The sequence below is a fragment of the Lacerta agilis genome, chromosome 2 (genome assembly GCF_009819535.1).
Source record: "Lacerta agilis isolate rLacAgi1 chromosome 2, rLacAgi1.pri, whole genome shotgun sequence".
NCBI lineage: Eukaryota > Metazoa > Chordata > Lepidosauria > Squamata > Lacertidae > Lacerta > Lacerta agilis.
Genome location: NC_046313.1, coordinates 118,040,719 through 118,064,203, shown reverse-complemented (window position 1 = coordinate 118,064,203; position 23,485 = coordinate 118,040,719). Strand labels below are relative to the sequence as shown.

The following is a 23,485-nucleotide window of genomic DNA, read 5'->3' as shown; positions in this document are numbered from 1 at the left end:
GCGTGCAAGGAGGAGGGCAGGGTGGCACCGGAGGAAGGGAGGGGGGGGCGCACAGAGCATCAAACGAGCCTGAGATCTCTCCCCCCTCCAAAATAATAATAATCCAACAAAATAATCAGGGCGCTATTGCAATAGGCAGCTGCTGACTCACCTTGCGGGCACGAAAGGGTTAACCGGAGCCCTGAGCTCAAGTTTCCCATGTGGGCGGGGCTTAGCAGGTTCCCTCCCTCTTCTCGCTGCCTTGTAGGAAGAAGGAGGGGAGGAAGCAGAACCAGGAATGAAATCTCTCCAAAGGGAGATATTCCCCTGCCAAGTTCCTTTATAATTCCTTTTTCCTTCTTCGCTCTTTTTTTTTTTTTACTGCCTTGTTCGCTGCAGCCCCTGAAACACTTGTGAGTAGAAATATATAATCTCCGCTTGTTTGTGGGGGGGGGGAATGTGATGGGGGCGGGGGGGGGATCCGTCCAGGTTTTAATGGTCTGCGTTGGGATTAACTCTGCCAAGAGAGAGAGATGGGGAAGAATCACTTTTGGGATTTATCTGGGATTTTCTGCTGCTCCAGAGAAGCGGACACGGGGCAATGGATTCAAACTGCAAGAAAGAAGATTCCACCTAAACATTAGGAAGAACTTCCTGACAGTGAGAGGTGTTCGGCAGTGGGATTTGCTGCCAAGGAGTGTGGTGGAGTCTCCTTCTTTGGAGGTCTTTAAGCGGAGGCTTGACAGCCATCTGTCAGGAATGCTTGATGGTGTTTCCTGCTTGGCAGGGGGTTGGACTGGATGGCCCTTGGGGTCTCTTCCAACTCTATGATTCTATGATGTGTTTTTAGTATTCTGTTGGGAGCTGCCCAGTGTGGCTGGGGAAATCCAGCCTGATGGGTGTGGTATGAATAGTAAATTATTTCTTCTTCTTCTTCTTCTTCTTCTTCTTCTTCTTCTCTCTTCTTCTTCTTTCCATGTTCAAGCCCAACACTCTAACCACTACACCACACTGCCTCCACTTCTCCCCCATGTCTCTTGGCTGTTTATAAGTCTCTACCATCTTTTACAGGTCCCAGCCGGGGTCACCCTTCGCTCCTAGCAAGCATCTTTCCCATAGAATCATAGAGTTTGAATCCATTGCTCCCTGTCCGCTTCTCGGAGCAGCAGAAAACAACCTTTCTCCCTCCTCTATATGACATCCTTTGATATATTTGACCATGGCTATCATAAGATTGTGAAACTTTGCCAGACCTTGACCCATCCCCCCTCCATCTCTGATCAAATTCCAGCAGCCTTTGGTTTGGGAACAAAATTGTCCGTGGAGCAAGGCAATCCTTGTATTCCTTCTAGGAACTTTGGGAGATGGAAAAAGCCAGACTCAGCGGCTCCCTGGGGAGGAAAGGACCCCCACGTCACCCATACTGGGAGCACTGGGGAGGTCTGGGAAAGGAACGTGCAGCAGATCCTGGGTGAGGGCAATGCCAGCTCAGACGTCCAGCGCCAACACTTCCGGGCGTTTTGCTACCAGGAGGCCGAGGGGGCCCCGCGAGGTCTGCAGCCGACTGCACCACCTTTACCGCCAGTGGCTGAAGCCAGAAAAGCACACCAAGGCCCAGATGCTGGACCTGGTGGTCTTCGAGCAGTTCCTGACTATCCTCCCCCCGGACATGGAGAGCTGGGTCAGGGAGTGCGGAGCGGAGACCAGCTCCCAGGCCGTGGCCCCTGGCAGAAGGCTTCCTCCTGAGCCAGGTGGAAGAGAAGCGGCAGGAAGAGAAGGAGCAGGTGAGAGCGCTTTTCTTTAAATCATGGGAGTTGGGAAGGAGCCAAATAGTAGGGTGGATAAAAATCATTTTTTTTGAAAAAATAAAAAATCAGATTTTTTAAAATTTGAATCAGATCTTCAATTTAAAAGCCTTTGGAGGAAAAATCTTTCTAAAGATAGTTTTCTATTTCAGTATCAGTTAACAAACATGCCATAATGTATTGTTTTCGTTAAATAGTTTAGTTAAATAAATTGTTTATTTTTTATTTCCCCCCCAAAAAAATTTATTGGTGTTTCCACATAAAAATAACAGATAAAAGAAAACAACAATAAAGACATTCAATCAACATATAAAACAAATACAATAAACAATACTAATAACAATAAAATAAAAAAAACTTATACATACCTTATACAACACAGAAACACAGGAATCTATTAATTAAATTCTTATTTCGAATCTTATTTAGGGGGACTTCCCCATTCTCTCCTCTGCGTTCAATTTCTAATCTACTTTAGTAACTTTGTAACTAGTTTAACAATCATTCACCATACTTATTAATCTTCAAATGAACGTCTTATACAACTTATATCATTCAACTTATTATTATCACATAAAATCATATTTCAAATCTTAACTTTTTATATCCTTTTTTCTCTTAACTTAGTAAAACTATTGCTGTTTAATTGTTTAAATTGTTAAGTGCAGCAGAAAAGTTGTCCAATATGTTAAACTTACTAAACCTCGCAATAATTTCATAATTATCTGTCTGTGTATTTCTAATAGTATAACCAAATCAGTATTTTTGATATAACTGTAAAAACTACTCTGAAAATTTATTATTCTAAAAACGAAACCTTCATCTGGTTGTAAATATTAAGATTATACCAGCAAGAATGAGTCTTTCTGTAAGAAAATGATTTAAATCAAGTCTTACTGACTAGTGATTTAAATCCATTTGATTTAAATCAAATCCACCCTGCCAAAGAGTCATCAGGCATAGGCAAGATGTTTTTGCCTACAACTCCCATGATCCTTAGCTAACAGGACCAGTGGTCAGGGATGATGGGAGGCTGTAGTCCCAAAACATCTGGAGGGCTGAATTTGGAGATAGTCCAACCCCCTGGAATTCCTACCCCCCCCCCCATTAATGTGTTTCAATAAAAGAAATAAAGTTTAATAACAGGTGCCAAATTGGAAAAAGGAGCAAATTTCCACACCAGAATCAAAGCATTACACTTTTATGCCAAATCCCATTTCGACAGTCCAGTGGAGTTTCCCCGTCTGAAATCTCTTTCCCAGCCATTTTGGTATGAATTCATTGTAAGAGCTAAACTCCCCAAGGGGAGAACAGAATGTGGAAATGTTTGGTGTGTGTGTGTGTGTGTGTGTGTCCCCTGTGATGAAATCAGGGCACCTCTTCCTAATCCCCTTCCCGGCGTGGGGATCCCCATTTTAATTTCAGGTACGGAGGCTGAAAAATGGGGGGGCTTCCATTTTACGACACAGAGAAGGTCCCGCTGGCCACCAGGAGGAGGCAGCTGTTCTGGAGAGCCATTCCGGAGGGCAGTGGAATGGAGGCTTCCCCTTCGCCGGGTAAGGAGGAATTGGGCAGTTCGGACTGCGAACCGGGGCAGGTGACAGGAGAAGAATTCTTCCTTCTTCCTTCTTTTCTTTTACTCATAGGCAGCCAAACCCCTCTTCCAGATCATCCCAGCCTTTCCTTACTATGTGACGAAGAAGAAATGGTGTTCGTTCAGTTGCCTGGTCAGGTAGGAAATGGAAAAAACCTTAGGACCTGGGAAGTGGTGTTAGCTGGTACTTGAAAGGATCTGCTCCTTGATCCCTTTCCAAGGATCTCTGCTTCCTTCGTAGAATCGCAACAGATGGAAAGGGACCTGTGTTAAGGCAGTGTTTTTCAACCTTTTTTGGGCAAAGGCACACTTGTTTCATGAAAAAAATCACGAGGCACACCACCATTAGAAAATGTTAAAAAATTTAACTCTGTGCCTATATTGACTATATATAAAGTAATTCTCTTGAATAGGAATCAAATAAACAATTTTTTCCCACGGCACACCAGGCAACATCTCGCGGCACACTAGTGTGCCGCGGAACAGTGGTTGAAAAACACTGTGTTAAGGAAATGGTTTGTTCTGACCAAGCGGAATGTAAAAGATTCCCCTTTCCCCCCCCAAGATTGCAGCTGCAGGGAGTCCCAAGTCTCACAGCAGGGCGACTTTTTGTTCTACATTATTTATTGAAAAATAAAAAGTACAATGCACAGAGAGAGAGAGCCAGTGTGGTGTAGTGGTTAAGAGTGGTAGACTTGTAATCTGGTGAACCGGGTTCGTGTCTCCGCTCCTCCACATGCAGCTGCTGGGTGACCTTGGGCCAGTCCACACTTCTTTAAAGTCTCTCAGCCCCACTCACCTCACAGAGTGTTGTTTTTTGGGGAGGAAGGAAAAGGAGATTGTTAGCTGCTTTGAGACTCCTTCGGGTAGTGAAAAGCGGGATATCAAATCCAAACTCTTCTTCTTCTTCTTCTTCAGAGTCATAAGATAAGACATGAAGAAGAAGTGTACATTACAAAAAGGGGTGGGGTGGGGAATTGTTAGTGTAGTTAACCAGACCTTAACCTAATATCTATATATATAAAAATGTTCCCATTGCGTGCGCGTGCGACACCACCTTGCTCCGTAACTGCTGCACCAAACAGCATCAAATTAGGACAAAGCGTAACATGACCATCGAGGAAGGATCTAGCATAATAATTTTTTAAAAAAAACCACACCTGTCGTGCCTAAAATATAGAATTAAGGCAAAAAAAAAAAATAGGCGCACACATTACGTGTCACCAGCAACAGAACTGAAGACTCCAACAGCATCCAATCGAAAGGCGGATTGCCTGTTGACGTCATCAGACCTGCGCCAAAAAGAAAACCCCGTCCACCATTTTATAAACTGCCATCTGTAAGCACCCAAGGACTTTCTGACACAAACTGCTTAGTGGAAATGTGGAAAAAAGACGGAGCAGGAGGCAGGGCAGTTGCGGAAGAGAGGGGGGAGGAAAAAAAATGCGGGGAGCGAAATAAGCCAAAGGTTGCCTGAGAGGTCGCAGGGAGTAAGACCGGCTCTGAGGGGATTTTGTCGCTGGGGTGCGCAATTTTGGGACTGGGTTGAGGGAGAATGCTCTTTTTAATGGCGTAGAGCATGGGGCCAGTTAATTGTGAGGAGGGGGTATTTGTGGGGTGGTGGTGTATGTGTGTGTGTGTGAATATGCGAACAGACCACTGAACAGGAATGTTATAGGAAAGAGAGGAGATGAAGAAGTGCTTGCTGCGAGAGAGATTTGTGTAAGATTCACAGAGAGAGACTCAAGAGCAAACTGTTGAGCTTTAAAAACAGTCTAGAAGCTTAGAGATACCATCTTGTTTTTTTCGTGAAAGAAGGCACCAGGGTGGCACTGTGGTCTAAACCACTGAGCCTCTCGGGCTTGCTGATTGAAGGTCGGCGGTTTGAATACCCGCGACGGGGTGAGCTCCCGTTGCTCCGTCCCAGCTCCTGCCAACCTAGCAGTTTGAAGGCATGCCAGTGCAAGTAGATAAATAGGTACCACTGCAGCAGTGGTTTCCATGCACTCTGGCATCGTCACAGTCCTCCCTGTGCCAGTAGCGGTTTAGTCATGCTGGCCACATGACCTCGAAAACTGTCTGTGCACAAATGCCTGCTCCCTTGGCCTGAAGCGAGATGAGCGCTGCAACCCCATAGTCCCTTTGACTGGACTTACCATATTTTCCGCTCCATAGGGCATCACCGGACCATAGGGCACACCTTGTTTTTAGAGGCAGAACAAGGAAAAAAAATATTTTTTCTGGTTTTCCTCTTCTAAAAGCCCTGGTTTTTTGAGGATCAGCTAAAGGTTTTGCAGCTTTTTTGCAAAGGGAAAAGCCCTGTTTTTTTGAGGATCAGCTAAAGTTTTGCAGCTTTTTTTGCAAAGGGAAAAAACCCTCTTTTTTTGAGTATCAGCTAAATTATTTGCAGCTTTTTTTGCAAAGGGGAAAAGCAAAGCTCCTTTTGCAAAGGGGGGAAAACAAAGAGGAAAAGACCCTTTTTAATGGGGTTCAACTCACATTTCTGCAGCTTCTAAAGGAAATGAAACCTTTCCTACAGTTTCCAGACAGATAATCTAATCAGGCAGTCACATGTTGCTGGGGAAACAAACAACCCTCCCTGCTGCAGCACATTCAACAATGGAGGGTGGGGCTGAAAGGGAACTGGGATTTCTTGCTGATCAGCTGCTGAGCGGGGTCCTTTCAACACTCCCTTTTCTCTTTGTAAATAAAAAGCATAATCCTCTTTTGGCCCCTGGGCAATCAGCTCCAGGGACCACCATTCGCTCCATAAGATGCACAGATATTTCTCCTTACTTTTTAGGAGGAAAAAAGTGCATCTTATGGAGCAAAAAATACGGTAACCACCCGGGGTATATTACTACATGTGTGGAGGCAACATTCGGTGAATAGTTCTAAATCTCCATATTGGAGGTTGGCCCTCAGTCATGGAAGCTTAAATTGAGATTCCTGGATCGAGGACCCTTGGGGAGGTCCCATTCAAGTCTACAATTCCATGGGGCTATGATTCCACGATGTGCTCTTATTGCTTCACTGGAGTTCTGCCCGCATAAACCCAGCAACCCAAACAGGTCATTGTGCAATGCCAGAATCACAGCTCTCTTTACGTCAGTTGCAAGGAGCAATATTTTCTAACCCTTTTTTTTCTCCCTAGGGCCCACTGACTTTTGAGGAGGTGGCTGTGTTTTTCACAGAGGAGGAGTGGGCTCTGCTGGATCCAGGCCAAAGAGCCCTGCATTGGGAGGTCACGATGGAGAATTATGGGAACTTGGTCTCTCTGCGTAAGGACCCCCTCTTCCCTGGTTAAGAGAAACTGTGCGGCGCAGAGATGGTCAACAGTTGTCAGGCTATCCCAGACCCAGAAGCTCATAGAAAGTCTTCTGTAGCATCCTTTGGTGTCAGCTTGCCCTCTTGGTTACCGGAATTTTGAGTTCCTTTTTTGTTCTCTTCATTTGGGCAAGACTTCAATTTTTGAAGGAACCCTTCTTGCCTCTATAATAATAATAATAATTTATTTATTTATTTATACATACCAGCCACTCTGGGCGGCTTCAAACAGAATGTTAAAATACAGTAATCTATTAAACATTAAAAGCTTCCCTAAACAGGGCTGCTTTCAGATGTCTCCTAAAAGTCTGGTAGTTGGTTTTCTCTTTGACATCTGGTGGGAGGGTGTTTCACAGGGCGGGTGCCACTACTGAGAAGGCCCTCTGCCTGGTTCCCTGTAACTTGGCTTCTTGCAGCGAGGGAACCGCCAGAAGGCCCTCGGCACTGGACCTCAGTATCCGGGGCACAACGATGGGGGTAGAGACGCTCCTTCAGGTATATTGGACCGAGGCCGTTTAGGGCTTTAAATATTTTCATTGACCTGCTGACTAACCATATCAAGTGTCCTCTTGGGTTTCTGAGAGGGATACCTCCAGTCTATGAACCTCTCTTTTTAAAATTTCTCCCAACAACAGCAAGAGGGAGGTGGAGCAGGAAAGGACTTGTGCGGTTGTCCTGAGACTGTAGCATATGCAGAAGCTAACCTCAGATTCAGCAGGGCTTGGGGAGAAGGAAGGGAGACGCTTGAAAACGATAGAATCGGAGAAGCAGAGAACTGGGCTCTCTTAAGATTTAGTGTCAGGAATATAACGTAGTCCTGGACACAGCAGAGTGAAACCGCAGGTTTTCTGGAAGCTTCTGGCTGTTGAGCATTAACTGGACAGCACAACACAGGAACTCAGCAAACTCACTTGGATAACTATATACAGTATTTATTGAAGCAACTAGTATCCATAAGTTACTATGTACAGACTTTACAAATAAAAGAAACAAACATAAAATCCTCTCCTCTCTGTCTCTCTCTCAACCTTCAGTACACCACTAACAACCAACAACCAACCAACCCAACACACAGCTCTCACACAGAGCTCATTCTTTAGGAACTCATTGACCAATCACAGGTCGTTGCTAAGGGTCTGGAGAGAGAGCAGATCTTGGCTTTCTGCCAACTGGTAATTGCTACAGATGAAAAGCTGACTTTCTGCACGTAGGCACTTGAAATCTCTAACAAGCTCGATCCATAAGGAGAATCTGCTTTTGCCTTGCAATTGAAACACATTTTCTTTTTCTTCCCTCCCCCAAAACAGGTAATAGGCCAGAATAATGAGAATAATGGTGAGGTATCCATGGTGACATCAGAGAATGAAGCATGGAAAGAGATGTTTGCCAATCAAGAAGCACCCCAAAAGTCAATGAATGGGGAAGAGAGATCCTCCACAACTCCGGACATTGATGTCCGTCTAACTCTGATTCACAGGATCAGAAGGAACAGCAGGAAGACCTGTCCAGTACGTGGTGAACCGTATAAGTATCAATCACAATCTAATACATGTTACGGCATCCACACAGAGGAGAAAGCATATAAATGTTTAGAATGTGGAAAGAGCTTCAGTCGCGGTGGGGATCTAAATGTGCACCAAAGAACTCACACAGGGGAGAAACCATTTACATGCATGGAGGGTGGACAGAGCTTCAGTCGACGTGACCATCTTACTTTACATCAGAGAACCCCACACAGGGAGAAACCGTTTAAATGTATGGTATGTGAAAAGAGTTTCAAACATGGTAAAAGCCTTACTGCGCATCAAAGAACACACACATGGAATAAATCGTTTATATGCATTGAGTGTGGGAAAAGCTTCCGTGAGACTGGTGACCTTACTGAGCACCAGAGAACCCACACAGGAGTGAACCGTACAAATGTATGGAGTGTGGAAAGAGCTTTAGCCAGAGCGGAGGCCTTGCTGCACATCGAAGAACGACACGTGGGCAAAACCGTTTAAATGCATGGAGTGTGGCAGAGCTTCCATAGGAACATGTGACCTAACTGTGCATCATAGAACCCACACAGGAGTGAAACCTCACAAGTGCATGGAGTGTGGAAAGAGCTTTTGCCAGAGTGGAGGCCTTGCTGCACACGCGGAGACACCCCACACAGGGGAAAAACCCTTTAAATGTTTGGAGTGTGGAAAAAGCTTTAGTCGCAATTACCACCTTACTTACACAAAAGAAACCCCACCAAGGAAGAAACCGATCAATGGACGGCGTGTGGAGAAAGCTTTAGAGGAAGTGAATGGCTGACTGTGCATCTGGGAACACACGCTGTGGACAAACCCTCTTAAGTGAATGTGAAAAAACGCTGTAAACTTACTTCATACAAGAGAATTCTTTGCTGTGTGAGTGTTGTGTGTGTTTTCCCCTTAAACTGGGGGTTAATTGAATACTGTTTGAGCTCCTTAGCCTGTGGTGGCAGCTCCAGGTTTGAATCCAAAGGAAGTCAAACTGAGTAGGAGAGGCAGACCATTTGATACGACCCAGCCAAGGCATGTGGCCCCGATCCACAGGTTCCGCCTCCTTCATCAAATCCTTTCGGTCTGGTGACCTCACCTGATTGAGTGATTTGCCTAAAACCCTTTGTGTGTTGATGCCCAAAGAAATTGGGGCTCACTTGAGAGCAAGTCCCTTAACCCGAGTTTCCTTTGCAAGAAGCTAGGTTCCCCGGTCAGAGGAAAAATAAAAAGGAAGGCAACCGAAATCCAAAGCAGAGTGGACTATTAAGCCTTTGACTGTTATTTGTCATGACAAATATTCAACCTCTCTAAAAAGCAAAGAAGGGAGAACCTGCGAAAGAGCAAGAAAATCCCGCCTCACAAACACCAGTGGTAATTAGTAATTAGGAGGGGTAGCAATATGTCAATCAGAACATTTGGGAATTGCGGGTCTTTTTTAAAAAAAATTATACTTTTCATATATATACATTTCCCTGATTTTACAATAATTTTGACATTTTAAAACTTGACTTCCTTCCCCCTCTTCTACGGTTCCTTAATTTTTTTTTTTTAAATATCTTCTACATATCCAAATTCACTTAACTTACTCATTGTTTATCTTCTTTAAATATGTAACTGCAGGTTATTACAATAACCCTGCCAGTGTTTTTATCGTTTACAATTTATTTGTAAATATTCAATAAATCATTTCCGCTCTTTTATAAAAAGTTTGTTATCTTGATTTCTTATTCTTCCGGTAAGTTTTGCCTTTTCTGTATATTCCACAAGTTTTTGTGTCCATTCTTCCTTTGCTGGGATTCCTTCTTTCCATTTTTGGGCAAGTAACATTCTTCCCACTGTAGTCGCATACATGAACAAGTTTATATGCAATTTAGGTAGTTCTGCCACTATAATTCCCGAGAGAAAGGCTTCTGGGTTGTTTTTTTTACAAACATTGTTTTGAACATCTTTTTCATTTCAGGGAATTGTGGGTCTTACACCTTTCCAGGTAGAATTTACATGCAGCATTGTTGTTGCAAGCTACATTGGGATGGCAACAAGAGCAGTCCATGTTCAATAATAATAATAATAATAATAATAATAATAAATTTTTATACCCCGCCCTTCCCAGCCAAAAACCGGGCTCAGGGCGGCTAACACTAATTAAAATCACAGCAAAAACATAAACACAATCAATTTAAAATAACAGATTAAAATACAAATTTAAAAATTCAATATTAAAACTGCAGTCTCCTTTTCAAATAACCCATCAATAAAAGAATGAAGCATAAATATCAAACAGAAACCAACCAAAGGCCAGGTGGAACAGCTCCGTCTTGCAGGCCCTGCAGAAAGATGCCAAATCCCGCAGGGCCTTGGTCTCTTGTGATAGACTCTTGTGATAGTCTATTCATCACAGACACATGCAGACATTCGCCATTACATCTCATCCATCGCTCAGTGTATCTGAAGAAGTGCATGCACATGAAAGCTCATACCAAGAATAAATTAGTTTGTCTCTAAGATGCAACTGGAAGAATTCCCCCCCCCCCACTACAGCAGACCAACATGGCTACCTACCTGTAATGAATACTTAGATGTCTGCACATGGAATATTTCAGGGTGGGGGGGTATCATTAGGCCAACGAGGCAGAAGCTCATTACACCAACCTCAGAAAGGCCCCAGTACTGACCCTTATCCAGCTCCCACATATATCAAGGATTGGCCCTAAAGCTGAGGAACGTTGTCAGAGGTGCCAATAACTGTAGTGGCCATTCAAAGGAAGAGGGCCATTCATCTCTTCCTGTACCTGGAAAATGCCTTGACTCACTGGCAGCACCCTGACACTTACAACAGCAGGGGGAGCGCCTCAGGAAATCCTCCAAGAGGACACATGGTCAACAGACCCTAGACACCTTCCACCAGACATTCAATGACTTTCACCCTACCATCAACCTAACAATGAACCAATCTATGCAAGAAATATACTTTTTGGACACTACTATAAAAATACAGGATGGACACATAGACACCACCTTATACCGTAAGCCAACTGACCAACAAACATATCTACATGCTTCTAGCTACCATCCCAAACATACCAAACAATCTATTGTATATAGCCAGGCCCTACGTACAGCCGCATCTGTTCCACTCTACAGACAGAGACTCTCACCTAAGAGATCTACAGCAACCTTTTTAGAACTAAAATATCCACCTGATGAAGTTAAACAACAGATCAACAGAGCCAGACTGATACCCAGAGAGAACTTGCTGCAAGACAGACCTAAAAAAGAAAATAACAGAACACCACTAGTAATCACATACAACTCCCAAATTAAAACAGTACAACGCATCATCAGAGATCTACAACCTCTCCTAGACAATGACAGTTCTCTTTCTCAAGCTCTGGGAGGAAGACCCTTCATCGCCTACAGACAGCCACCCAATCTCAAACAGCTCCTCACCCACAATAATACAACAACAGGACTCAACATGGACACTGGTACCAGAGCCTGCAATAAACCCAGATGCCAACTTTGCTGCCACATAAACCCGGACAACACCATTACTGGTCCCAACAACATCAAACATACCATCCAGGACTATTAATTGCTCATCTTCCAACATTGTGTATGCAATCAAATGCCAACAGTGCCCTTCAGCTCTCTATATTGGACAAACAGGCCAAACCCTACGCCAAAGAATAAATGGACATAAATCTGATATCAGGAATCACAAGACAGAGAAACCCAGTAGGAGAACACTTCAATCTCCCAGGACATTCTATAAGATCTCACAGTAGCTGTCTTAATACAAAGAAATTTCAGAAATAGACTGGAAAGAGAAGTGGCTGAATTGCAACCTACAGTGGTACCCCGCTAGACGAATGCCTCGCAAGACGAAAAACTCGCTAGACGAAGGCATTCGTCTAGCGGAAGACTGCCCCGCAAGACGAAAAAGTCTATGGGGCTGCCTCGCAAGACGAAAATTTTCGTCTTTTTTTTTTTCCCCGTTTTGCGGAGCGCGGCTGTCATTGCCGCTACGCAAGACGAAAAACCCGCTAGACGAAAATTTTCGCAGAACGAATTATTTTCGTCTAGCGGGGCACCACTGTAATCACCAAACTTAAAACCATGGAAAAACCTGGTTTGAACAAAGACATTGGATTCTTATCTCATTATACATAACAAAGCCATCTTTAGCCATCTCACCCCTTGCCTTTCCCTGCAAGACTAATTGCAGCCCTTAAGAGTGGTCAACAGGTTTTCCACACCTGTCAGCTGATCACCCATTCCACCACCCTTCTGAGTAATACCCTTCCCCACTCCCTCACTATATTTAAGGATCTGGTGACTTCTGTTTCAGTGTATCTGAAGAAGTGTGCATGCACACGAAAGCTCATACCAAGAACAAACTCAGTTGGTCTCTAAGCTGCTACTGGAAGAATTTTCTATTTGGTTTATTCAACATCTTCATCAATGACTTGGATGATGGGCTTGAGGGCATCCTGATCAAGTTTGCAGATGACACCAAATTAGGAGGGGTGGCTAATACCCCAGAGGACAGGATCACACTTCAAAATGACCTTAACAGATTAGAGAACTGGGCCAGAGCAAACAAGATGAATTTTAACAGGGAGAAATGCAAAGTACTACACTTGGGCAAAAAAATTGAAAGGCACAAATACAGGATGGGTGACACCTGGCTTGAGAGCAGTACATGTGAAAAGGATCTAGGAGTCTTGGTGGACCACAAACCTGACATGAGTCAACAGTGTGATGCAGCAGCTAAAAAAGCCAATGCAATTCTGGGCTGCATCAATAGGAGTATAGCGTCTAGATAAAGGGAGGTAATAGTACCACTATATTCTGCTCTGGTCAGACCTCACCTGGAATACTGTGTCCAGTTCTGGGCACCACAGTTCAAGAAGGATACTGACAAGCTGGAACGTGTCCAGAAGAGGGCAACCAAAATGGTCAGAGGCCTGGAAACGATGCCTTATGAGGAACGGCTTAGGGAGCTGGGTATGTTTAGCAAAAGATGACTTAGTACTTGGTGGCAAAACCCTTGTTGGCAATTACAGAGGTCAGACATTTCTTGTAGGTGGCCACCAGGTTTGCACACATCTCAGGAGGTATTTTGTCCCACTCCTCCTTGCAGATCCTCTCCAAGTCAGTAAGATTTCAAAGCTGATGTGTAGCTACTCAAACCTTCAGCTCCCTCCACAGATTTTCGATGGGATTAAGGTCTGGAGACTGGCTAGGCCACTCCAGGACCTTAATGTGCTTCTTCCTGAGCCACTCATTTCTTGTCTTGGCTGTGTGTTTTGGGTCACTGTCATGCTGGAATATAAGGTGGTCTCAGTCTGATGGCAGTGCCTGAAACCCAACGGGAACAAATGCAGTCCAAATGGTCCATATCCTCCAGATATGCCTGGGTTTATTCTGCAACCAAACAAACATTTATACGGTTTTTCCCATGTGAGTTTGCTGGTGTCTTCTAAGCATTCCACTATTGGTGAAGCTCTTTCCACAATCCACGCATTTAAAAGGTTTCTCTCCTGTGTGAGTTTGTAGATGTACATTAAGGTTTCCTCTGTGACCGAAGCACTTTCCACACTCCATACATTTATATGGTTTCTCTCCTGTGTGAGTTTGTAGATGTTCATTAAAGTTTCCACTCAGACTGAAGCATTTTCCACACTCAAAACATTTATATGGTTTATCTCCTGTATGATTATATTGATGCATTCTTAGCGATTCTCTATGACGGAAGCATGTTCCACACTCCATGCATTTAAATGGTTTTTCTCCTGTGTGAATTCGTAGATGTATGGTAAGTTTTGCCCTTTCACGGAAGGTCTTTCCACACTCCATACATTCAAATGATTTTTCCCCTGTGTGAGTTCGTTGATGCTTTGTAAGGTTTCCACTACAATTGAAGCTCTTTTCACACACTATGCATTAAATGGCTTCTCTTCTGTGTGAGTTCGTTCATGCTTTGTAAGGTTTCCACTATCAATGAAGCTCTTTCCACAATCCACGCATTTAAAAGGTTTCTCTCCTGTGTGAGTTTGTAGATGTACATTAAGGTTTCCTCTGTGACCGAAGCACTTTCCACACTCCATACATTTATATGGTTTCTCTCCTGTGTGAGTTTGTAGATGGTCATTAAAGTTTCCACTCAGACTGAAGCATTTTCCACACTCAAAACATTTATATGGTTTATCTCCTGTATGATTATATTGATGCATTCTTAGCGATTCTCTATGACGGAAGCATGTTCCACACTCCATGCATTTAAATGGTTTTTCTCCTGTGTGAATTCGTAGATGTATGGTAAGTTTTGCCCTTTCACGGAAGGTCTTTCCACACTCCATACATTCAAATGATTTTTCCCCTGTGTGAGTTCGTTGATGCTTTGTAAGGTTTCCACTATCACTGAAGCTCTTACCACATTCTATGCAATTAAATGGTTTCTCCCCGGTGTGAGTTCGCTGATGTCTTTTAAAGCCTTCACTGTGACTGAAGGTCCTTCCGCACTCCATACAACTAAATGGTTTCTCCCCTGTGTGAGTTCGCTGATGGATTCTTAGCGTTCCGCGATCACTGTAGCTCTTTCACCACTCCATACATTTAAATGGTCTCACTCCTGTGTGAATACCTTGATGTCTTGTAAGGTGTCCTTTCTGACTGAAGCTCTTTTCACACTCCATGCATTTAAATGTATTTTTCAATGAAATTCTAGGTGGCTTCTTGGAATTCTGACTACTGTTTACACCACCTGCTTGGGGAGGAAAGAAAATCCTGTTAGGCTTCCAAGGAAGAGGAATAAGTAACATAACAATCATCTGGTACAAATAGCACCTCTTATTTCAATATCTCTTACGTTTTCCCTTCTCCTTTTTATATTCCATTTTTTAAAGGAATTTAGGTATATTATTATTAAAAATTGTCCAGTAGCACCTTAGAGACCAACTAAGTTTGTTCTTGGTATAAGCTTTTGTGTGTACATGTATCTGATGAAGTGTGCATGCACATGAAAGCTTATACCAAGAACAAACTTACCGGTAGTTGGTCTCCAAGGTTTTACTGGACAATTTTTTATTTTTTAAATATATTTCAACTGCGTCAGACCAACACAGCTACCTGCCTGAATCTATTATTATTATTAAAACAAAATCGAAAATTCTTTCCAGTAGCACCTTAGAGACCAACTGAGTTTGTTCTTGGTATGAGCTTTCGTGTGCACAGGGGCGTTTCTAGCCCCCTGGCTGCCAGGGGCGGCAAGCCAAGAGGCACCCCTGGGGGCGGGGCATTGCGGCATGTGCATGCGTCATGACGCACGTGCACAGCGCGATGCCACGCCCCTGGGGATGCCCCCGCAGGGGGAAAAAAGGAAAGCAAAGCGGGCGCTTGAACGCGCCTGCTTTGCTTCCTTTTCTCTCCCTTTTGGTGCCCAAAGGAGCGGCCGAAAGGGGGGGGGAGAAGCAAACAGGCGCGTTTAAGCGGCCGTTTGCTCCCCCCCCTTTCCCTTTTGGACGCTTCTTTCGGCGCTGGCTGGGCTGCGCCTCTGCAGCCCAGCCGGCACCGAAAGAAGCAACCGAAAGGGGAGAAAAGCGGCCGTTTGCTTCCCCCCCCCCTTTTCATTTTCGGACGCTTCCAGAGGCGCAGCCCAGCCAGCGCCGAAAGAAGCGTCCGAAAATGAAAAGGGGGGGGGAAGCAAACGGCCGCTTTTCTCCCCTTTCGGCTGCTTAAACGCGCCTGTTTGCTTCTCCCCCCCCCCTTTCGGCCGCCCCTTTCGGCTCCGCAGCCCAGCCAGCGCTGAAAGGGGCGGCCGAAAGGGGGGGGGGAGAAGCAAAGCTGGCGCGTTTAAGCAGCCGAAAGGGGAGAAAAGCGCCCGTTTGCTCCCCCCTTTCCCTTTTGCCGCCGTTCGTTCCGTCGCCCCAGGAGCAGCAGCACCGCACACACTGTGCGCTGCTGCTCCCACGGCGACGGAGCGAGCGGCGGTGAGCAGGGTGAGCAGCGGCGGGTGGGGGTGTCAAGCGGCGGCCCCTCCCACCACTCCCCACGCACCACCGGTCACCCCGGGAGGAGCAGCGCTGCACGGACGGGGTGCTCGCTCGGCCGAGCGAGCACCCCGTCCGTGCAGCGCTGCTGCTCCCGGGGTGACGGAGGGAGCGGCGGCGTGTGGGAGTGACGGGAGGGGCCGCCGCTTGACACCCCCACCCGCCGCTGCTCACCCTGTCACTGGGGGCGTACCGCCCCTACCCGCCCCTCCCTAGCGACGCCCCTGCGTGTGCATGCAGTGTATCTGAAGAAGTGTGCTTGCACACGAAAGCTCATACCAGGAACAAACTAAGTTGGTCTCTAAGGTGCTACTGGAAAGAATTTATTATTATTAGTTATTGTTGTTTTTGTTGTTATGGGGGGGTACTGTTTTGGTGTTACGATGTTATGTATTATTCTGTTATTATATTGTAGTCTGCACGGTAATGCTTAGATGAAGGGTAGGATATGAGCAATTCTATGTAGACTTGGAAGATAACCCGAGGGTCCTCTTGTGCAATACCCTGCAGTGGAAATAGCACCTAAAATACAAAAGCCTGGCCGGTGGTTTTCCTCTTTACCATCCATTTAGCGATCCATCTATGTCCCCATCTCCATTCCCCTGGAACTCACCAGATGTCTCTGAGGGCCCTGGGAGAAAAGGCCCAGAGGTTTTGGGGAGGGATGCAGGAGGCAGTCTGATAAGGTCAACTGTCCATCTTCCTCCTTCCATCCTTGCTAGGTTTGCAGGTTCAGCCGCTTTCATCCTTCCTGTGGAGCTCAGAAGATGCAGGTTCCTGGGAGGGAGGAAGAAGGAAAGGGAGCCTCAGAGGCCCTGCATGGATTGTCCTGCCCAAAACATTCTGCTGCCCCTAAAGAAGCCCAAATGGGGTACCCCCTTCCCAACAGGAGCCCCATTTTTAAAGGTTTTTTGTGATACCAATTCAATCTGTCCTCTCTCTGCCTTATGAGTAAATCTGCACAGGTCTGCTCTGCATATTGCTCCTCTTCTGACACCCAGAAACATGCACCAGGTGAGAGACTTTGGAGAAGACTGCTCCCCTCCCTCCCTCCAGCCAGGGCTTTTTTGAATTTTGTGCTGGGGGGGGGGAGAGGTCATTTCCCCCTCCAGCTCCCATCCATTTTCTCCTTCTCCACCCACAACCCCCTGGAATTCAGCACACCACTCCCAGCCTTGGATAGTGATGATGATATCTAGGATTGCTGATGCAGCCTCTTTTAAACTATTTTGCAGAGCTCAAAGTTTAAACAAGCTGTGGCGTCCTGTGAGGGAGGGAGAAGCAAAGGCAGCCCCAGACCCCTGCAGAGATTTCCCTCCCTAAGTAGCACCCCAGCAACTCCACCTACAGGAAAAGAAGAGTGGCTTCCTCCGTCCTGAACCCCAGCAGAGTCATGCCTGAAAGAGGCTCTCCTTCACTCCACCATTAAAAAACACTCCTTTCCTTCGGACTTCCCTTTTTTCTGCCATCTTGCAGATCTTGCCTCCCGGAGATTTCCCTGCCAGCACTAAAGATGGAGCCCTTTCTTACAAAGGCCCCCCCTTCTCTCTCCACCCCAGGGGTGCAAACTTGAATTAAATATTTGGGGGGTGGGGTGGGGTGGCGACAAGCCATACAGTGCACACACACACACACACACACACACACACCCCAGCCCCCTCAAGTATTTTACTGTGGGGACCAAACCCCCCCCCCGGCCCCATGGAGTTGACTCCTATGCTCCACCCCCCAGAACCATAGAACTGTGGAGTTGCAAGGGACCCTGAGGGTCATCTAGTCCAACCCTCTAGGAGGCCACCCCCCCTCCAACCCAGGGGTGCAAACTTGAATTAAATATTGTGGTGGGTGGCAGCAATCCCCGCTCCATATAACGTCACATGATACAGTGCACACACACACACCCCAGCCCCCTCAAGTGTTTTACTGTGGGGACCAAACCCGGCCCCAAATGTGGAGTTGCAAGGGACCCTGAGGGTCATCTAGTCCAACCCCCAGCAATGCAGGGGTCGCAAGGAAAGCATCGCCCAAGATGGATGCCCACCCTCTTTTCCCCACTTGGAGTCTCCTCTTCTCAAGGGGCACCCACTTCTGAGCCCCCCCCCAAAGAGCCCCCCCCGGAGGGGGTTGTGGGTGGGAGGGTGCTGGGACCTCAGAGGCCTTGAGTCTCATGGATTCCCTTCCCCCCCACCCAGCGGATCCCCCCCATTCATCTGTCAGCCCCCCAACAGCCTCCTCTGCACCCCCCGTCGCCCCACAGCCTCCCCTTCGCCCAAAGGACTCACCGCCCCAGAGGCCTCCGAAGACAAGCATGGAGAGGAGGCAAGAGGAGGAGAGGAGAGTCTTTTCGCAGGCCTCTCTAGGCAGCTGGGCTCTCTCGCTCCCCTTAACCCCTGCGTACCCTCACCGCTCCGGGATTCCTTTCCCAGGGAAAAAAAGTTGGCGAGGCACCGGGAGGGATCCGGATCCCGTCGTGAGATCCCGCCAGTTTTAGGAGGACATGACTCAGCAAGGCTCGACTAGGCTTCCATGCTGGGAAAGGGGCATACTGTTACGGAAATTATGGGGGGGGGTCACCTAAGCAAAGTCTCCTCCTGAGTAAACTCATTTGGGGTATGGAGTGATGCCCTTAAGGGGACCCATCTCTCTGCCATGATCCAGTAGGCGAGAGACCACGTACACAGGGAAATGCCTCAGCAGGTAATCTCTGGGGGCTTCAGGCTAATATCCCTCAACCGGAATCCCATTGTTCTCTCCCAGATAAGTGCTCAAGGTATCCTTGCCAATACTTAACACCCATTCACACTTCTCAGGGCTATCTCCCGGATATTGCTCTGTTTCCCCCATATGCTAATCTTGTCTTTCCTGTTTTTCCTATATGTCAATCCTGTATAACCCTTCCCTTTCGTGATGTAGTGATGATGTAGTAATGATGTTTTTCAAACTGTATTCTGGATATGATAGGGGGTTTTAAAAGTTCTTCTAACACTGCTCTGGGTGTGCAGTTTGACTGTAACCTATTGCGCAATAAACCCTGTCTTGTCCTTGCTCCAGTGGCTGGACTTCTTTTATTTAACTCCGCAGAAACCAGTGGGCTTATCCCCAAGGGCCAGGTGCCTGGGCAGTTCCACACCTGGGATTTTTCCATAACAATACATAGGGGCCCAAGCCCCTTGGGGTGGGGAATGACATATCGGAGGGGCGATGGGTGGGATGGCTCAGTGGGTACAGCCCGAGGTTCTTCATCTCAGGGTTACGGGTTCGAGACTCATGTTGGGCGAAAGAGCCCTGCATTGCAGGGGGTTGGACTAGATGACCCTCGGGTCCCCTTCCAACTCTACGATTCTAAGATCCGCAGGGGAGGCCAGGGACAGGCTGCATGACCTCTGGCCCAACAGGGGGCTGGTTGGCTTACAATAAGGGAATGGGGGGAGGTTGCCAGGAGAGACGGCCTCCACCTGCCAGTCTGCACCCACCTGGTCCGCCGAGGATGCCATGCGCGGCCCCCTTTCAAAGCAAGAACTTCTCTCCCCGGGGGGAGCGGGTGGGATGGAGGAAGTCAATATTCCCAATACAGTATAGCAGGGGTGGCCAACTTCCAAGAGACTGCGATCTACTCACAGAGTTAAAAACTGGTTGTGATCTAGCCCCTTTTTTGGGGGTTCAGGTCAAAGTTGTTGAGCTTTTTTTAAGGAAGGAAAGCCCTCTTTTTTGGGGTTCACGTACAAGTTGTTGAGCTTCTTTAGGGAGGAGGAAAGCGGCATTGAGCTTGTGTTAGGAAGGAAAGCCCTGTTTTTGGTGGGTCGGGTCATTTTAGGGGTGGAGGGCAAAGATGTTGAGTTTTTTTTAGAGGAGCCAAAGGTTTTTTAGCTTCTTTGGGGGGAGCCACTGATCTACCAGTGATCTACCACAGATGTCCAGTGATCTACCAGTAGATCACGGTCTACCTGTTGGACATGTCTGCAGTATAGGAATAAAGGAACGTGCGCTTCCTTTATTCCTATATTGGGGAGGAGAGAAGGACTGGGGAAAGCATGGGCAGGCGGAGCAGAGGAAAGCTTCCATGAAGCAGAAACCTAGTTCATCAGATGCACGCTTGTGATGGTGAAATGAAGTGGAGTCCAGGCAGAGTGACGCCCTCAGGAATTAGCCATTACAATATGTACTACTTCTTTGCCATTTGCTTTATGCCTAATAATACTAATACTAATATATCACTTACAGGTAGGTAGCCGTGTGTTGGTCTGCCGTAGTCAAAACAAAATAAAAAATAAATATTCCTCCCAGTAGCAACTTTGTTGTTGTTCAGTCGTTCAGTCGTGTCCGACTCTTCGTGACCCCATGGACCAGAGCACATCTTCACTGCCTCCCGCAGTTTGGCCAAACTCATGCTAGTCGCTTCAAGAACACTGTCCCAACCATCTCATCAAAACAAAATAAAATAAAAAATTCCTTCCAGTAGCACCTTAGAGACCAACTAAGTTAGTTCTTGGTATGAGCTTTCGTGTACGAAGTTAGGTCATACCAAGAACTAACTTAGTTGGTCTCTAAGGTGCTACTGGAAGGAATTTTTTATTTTATTTCGTTTTCACTATGGCAGACCAACATGGCTACCTATATCTAACAGCAACCATCTCATCCTCTGTAATCCCCTTCTCCTTGTGCCCTCCATCTTTCCCAACATCAGGGTCTTTTCCAGGGAGTCTTCTCCTCTCATAAGGTGGCCAAAGTACAAACTTAGTTGGTCTCTAAGGTGCTACTGGAAGGAATTATTATTATTATTATTATTATTATTGTTTTGACTAATATATCAAAATGACATGTGACGGGCAGCAGTCTGGTGATGCAGTTCCTTTGAAATTCCACCAGAGGGCCGGAGCTTCTCACTGATTGGCTCCCCAGACAGACAGACAGAAGGGGCGGAGCCAGCACTTTTGGAGGGAAAATAAAAGGAGACTTTTCTGAGGTAGAGAGTTGGAAAAGGGCTTGACTTGAGACGTTAGACGGGGCTCAGGTTGAGGGACAGAGCTTGATTTGAGAGGAGAGACAGGCTGGATTGGAGAAGAGGGAGAGGGATTATTTGGACGGTGGAGTTAGGGAGGAGGATAGGATTTGTCTGAGGGAGAACTGGTTCTGGTTTGAGTTGAACATCCACACTGAGGAGACTGTTCATAGTGAAAGGAAAGACCCTCCCAGCTTGGATAGGAGGTTGGGGGTCTGGGGAAGGTCTACCGACAGAAGTGTCCTAGGAGGGCTGACTCTGAGGCAGAAGCAGATCCTGGGGGAATTCAGGCTCCCCTGAGTCTCCTTCCAGTCCGGAGGGGGCAGTTCGTGTGGGGAGAGTAAACCCCCAAGGAAGGGGGTCCCCTGGTTCTGTTACACCATTTTGGAATTACCTCAGGAGTGGGATTGCTTAGGGGGGAGGCGTAAGGAAAAGTGCCCCTCATGAACCAGGGCATTGATCAGGGAAGGAAGCTGTGTTGTATTATTTACCTGAACCACCTCTCATAAGTAAGTATAGGAAACGGAAACGGAAATATAACAACTTTTTTTTTAGTGAAGCTGTGACTGTAACACTGAGGGGAAGGGGACAGAGGGAGGGTCCATTTCCAGGCCTCTTTTGGCAGCTGGGCTCTCTCACTTTAACATTTATGTGGGGTCCCACTCTCCCTCCAAAAGGGACCCATGCAGCCAGACAAAGGGCACCATGAATATAGATTTAAAGCCCGGTCTTACTTCAAAGGATATGCTTTCCTTTGGAGAATGGAAGATACGGCGGAGACTGTTGTGGCTTTAAGAAGTGTGGTTTATTCACGTTATTTACACCTTCAATCGGCTTGGAGGGAGTCCAGATCTTAGAGCATGGCCTTTTCAAGTGTGGCTTCTATCCCACAGCAATGCAGCTCTGGAATCCAAGGCATCTCTACACAAAGATGGATCCTGGCTCGTCTTCCTGCTTCTTCTTCCCGGCAAACCCGTTCCCAGACTCCTTCCCCCTGTCACCTCAAACACAGTTACTTTAGAACCTCTGAATCTGCAGCCCAAAAGATTCCTCTCTGATGGCTCATCAACCCATTTTGTCATGTTAACAGGTTTTCTCTTTCCTAAGACAGCTGGGAATTCCTGTCTAGCACAGCTCTGCAGCTTCTACTTTAAATCATATTCTAATCAATCAAAACTCTGGCATTTATTCCAGAACTTCACATAAATTTCATGCACTTACAACTGAATTCCTCCCCCTACGGGAGTATGTAGATGTTTTGTGAGCACTCCATTATAAGTGAAGCTCTTTCCATACTCCTTCTATTTAAACGGTTTTCTCCTGTTTGTTTTGTTGGTACATAAGTAACATACACATCTTGTGCAAATACAGCGAGGGGGGAAAGTATTTGATCCCCTGCTAAATTTGCCCGTTTGCCCTCTGACGAAGAAATGACCAGTCCATAATTTAATGGTAGTTTACTGTAGCTGTGAGAGACAGAATAACAACAGGAAAAACCCCAGAAACCCAGAAGACAAAAGTCATCGAGATTGATGTGCATTATAATGAGTGAAATAAGCATTTGATCCCTTTGCAAAAGATGACTTCGTACTTGGTGGCAAAACCCTTGTTGGCAATTACAGAGGTCAGACATTTCTTGTAGGTGGCCACCAGGTTTGCACACATCTCAGGAGGTATTTTGTCCCACTCCTCCTTGCAGATCCTCTCCAAGTCAGTAAGATTTCAAAGCTGATGTGTAGCTACTCAAACCTTCAGCTCCCTCCACAGATTTTCGATGGGATTAAGGTCTGGAGACTGGCTAGGCCACTCCAGGACCTTAATGTGCTTCTTCCTGAGCCACTCATTTCTTGTCTTGGCTTTGTGTTTTGGGTCACTGTCATGCTGGAATATAAGGTGGTCTCAGTCTGATGGCAGTGCCTGAAACCCAACGGGAACAAATGCAGTCCAAATGGTCCATATCCTCCAGATATGCCTGGGTTTATTCTGCAACCAAACAAACATTTATACGGTTTTTCCCATGTGAGTTTGCTGGTGTCTTCTAAGCATTCCACTATTAGTGAAGCTCTTTCCACAATCCACGCATTTAAAAGGTTTCTCTCCTGTGTGAGTTTGTAGATGTACATTAAGGTTTCCTCTGTGACCGAAGCACTTTCCACACTCCATACATTTATATGGTTTCTCTCCTGTGTGAGTTTGTAGATGTTCATTAAAGTTTCCAC

At 46.3% G+C, this 23,485-nt stretch overlaps 2 protein-coding genes across 3 annotated transcripts; both read left to right on the top strand.

Annotated features, from left to right (window-relative positions):
* The first annotated feature begins 103 nt into the window (after positions 1-103).
* LOC117042594 (zinc finger protein 75D-like) lies at positions 104-3,222 on the top strand. Its single transcript, XM_033142131.1, is given in 5 exon segments — positions 104-392; positions 1,332-1,518; positions 1,520-1,702; positions 1,704-1,792; positions 3,210-3,222. Coding segments are annotated over 5 exon segments (666 nt in total). The 5' UTR covers positions 104-198.
* Positions 3,221-8,952, top strand: LOC117042237 (oocyte zinc finger protein XlCOF19-like). Of its 2 annotated transcripts, XM_033141766.1 has the most exons (4): positions 3,221-3,340; positions 3,431-3,516; positions 6,533-6,659; positions 8,013-8,952. In XM_033141766.1, the coding sequence occupies exons 1-4, from the start codon at positions 3,226-3,228 to the stop codon at positions 8,027-8,029; spliced, it is 345 nt and encodes a 114-aa protein (XP_032997657.1). In that variant the 5' UTR covers positions 3,221-3,225; the 3' UTR covers positions 8,030-8,952. The 2 variants fall into 2 exon arrangements, with proteins under 2 accessions (XP_032997657.1, XP_032997658.1); XM_033141767.1 differs by lacking the exons at positions 3,221-3,340; positions 3,431-3,516 and having other exon boundaries at positions 6,543-6,659.
* Positions 8,953-23,485: the final 14,533 nt, after the last annotated feature.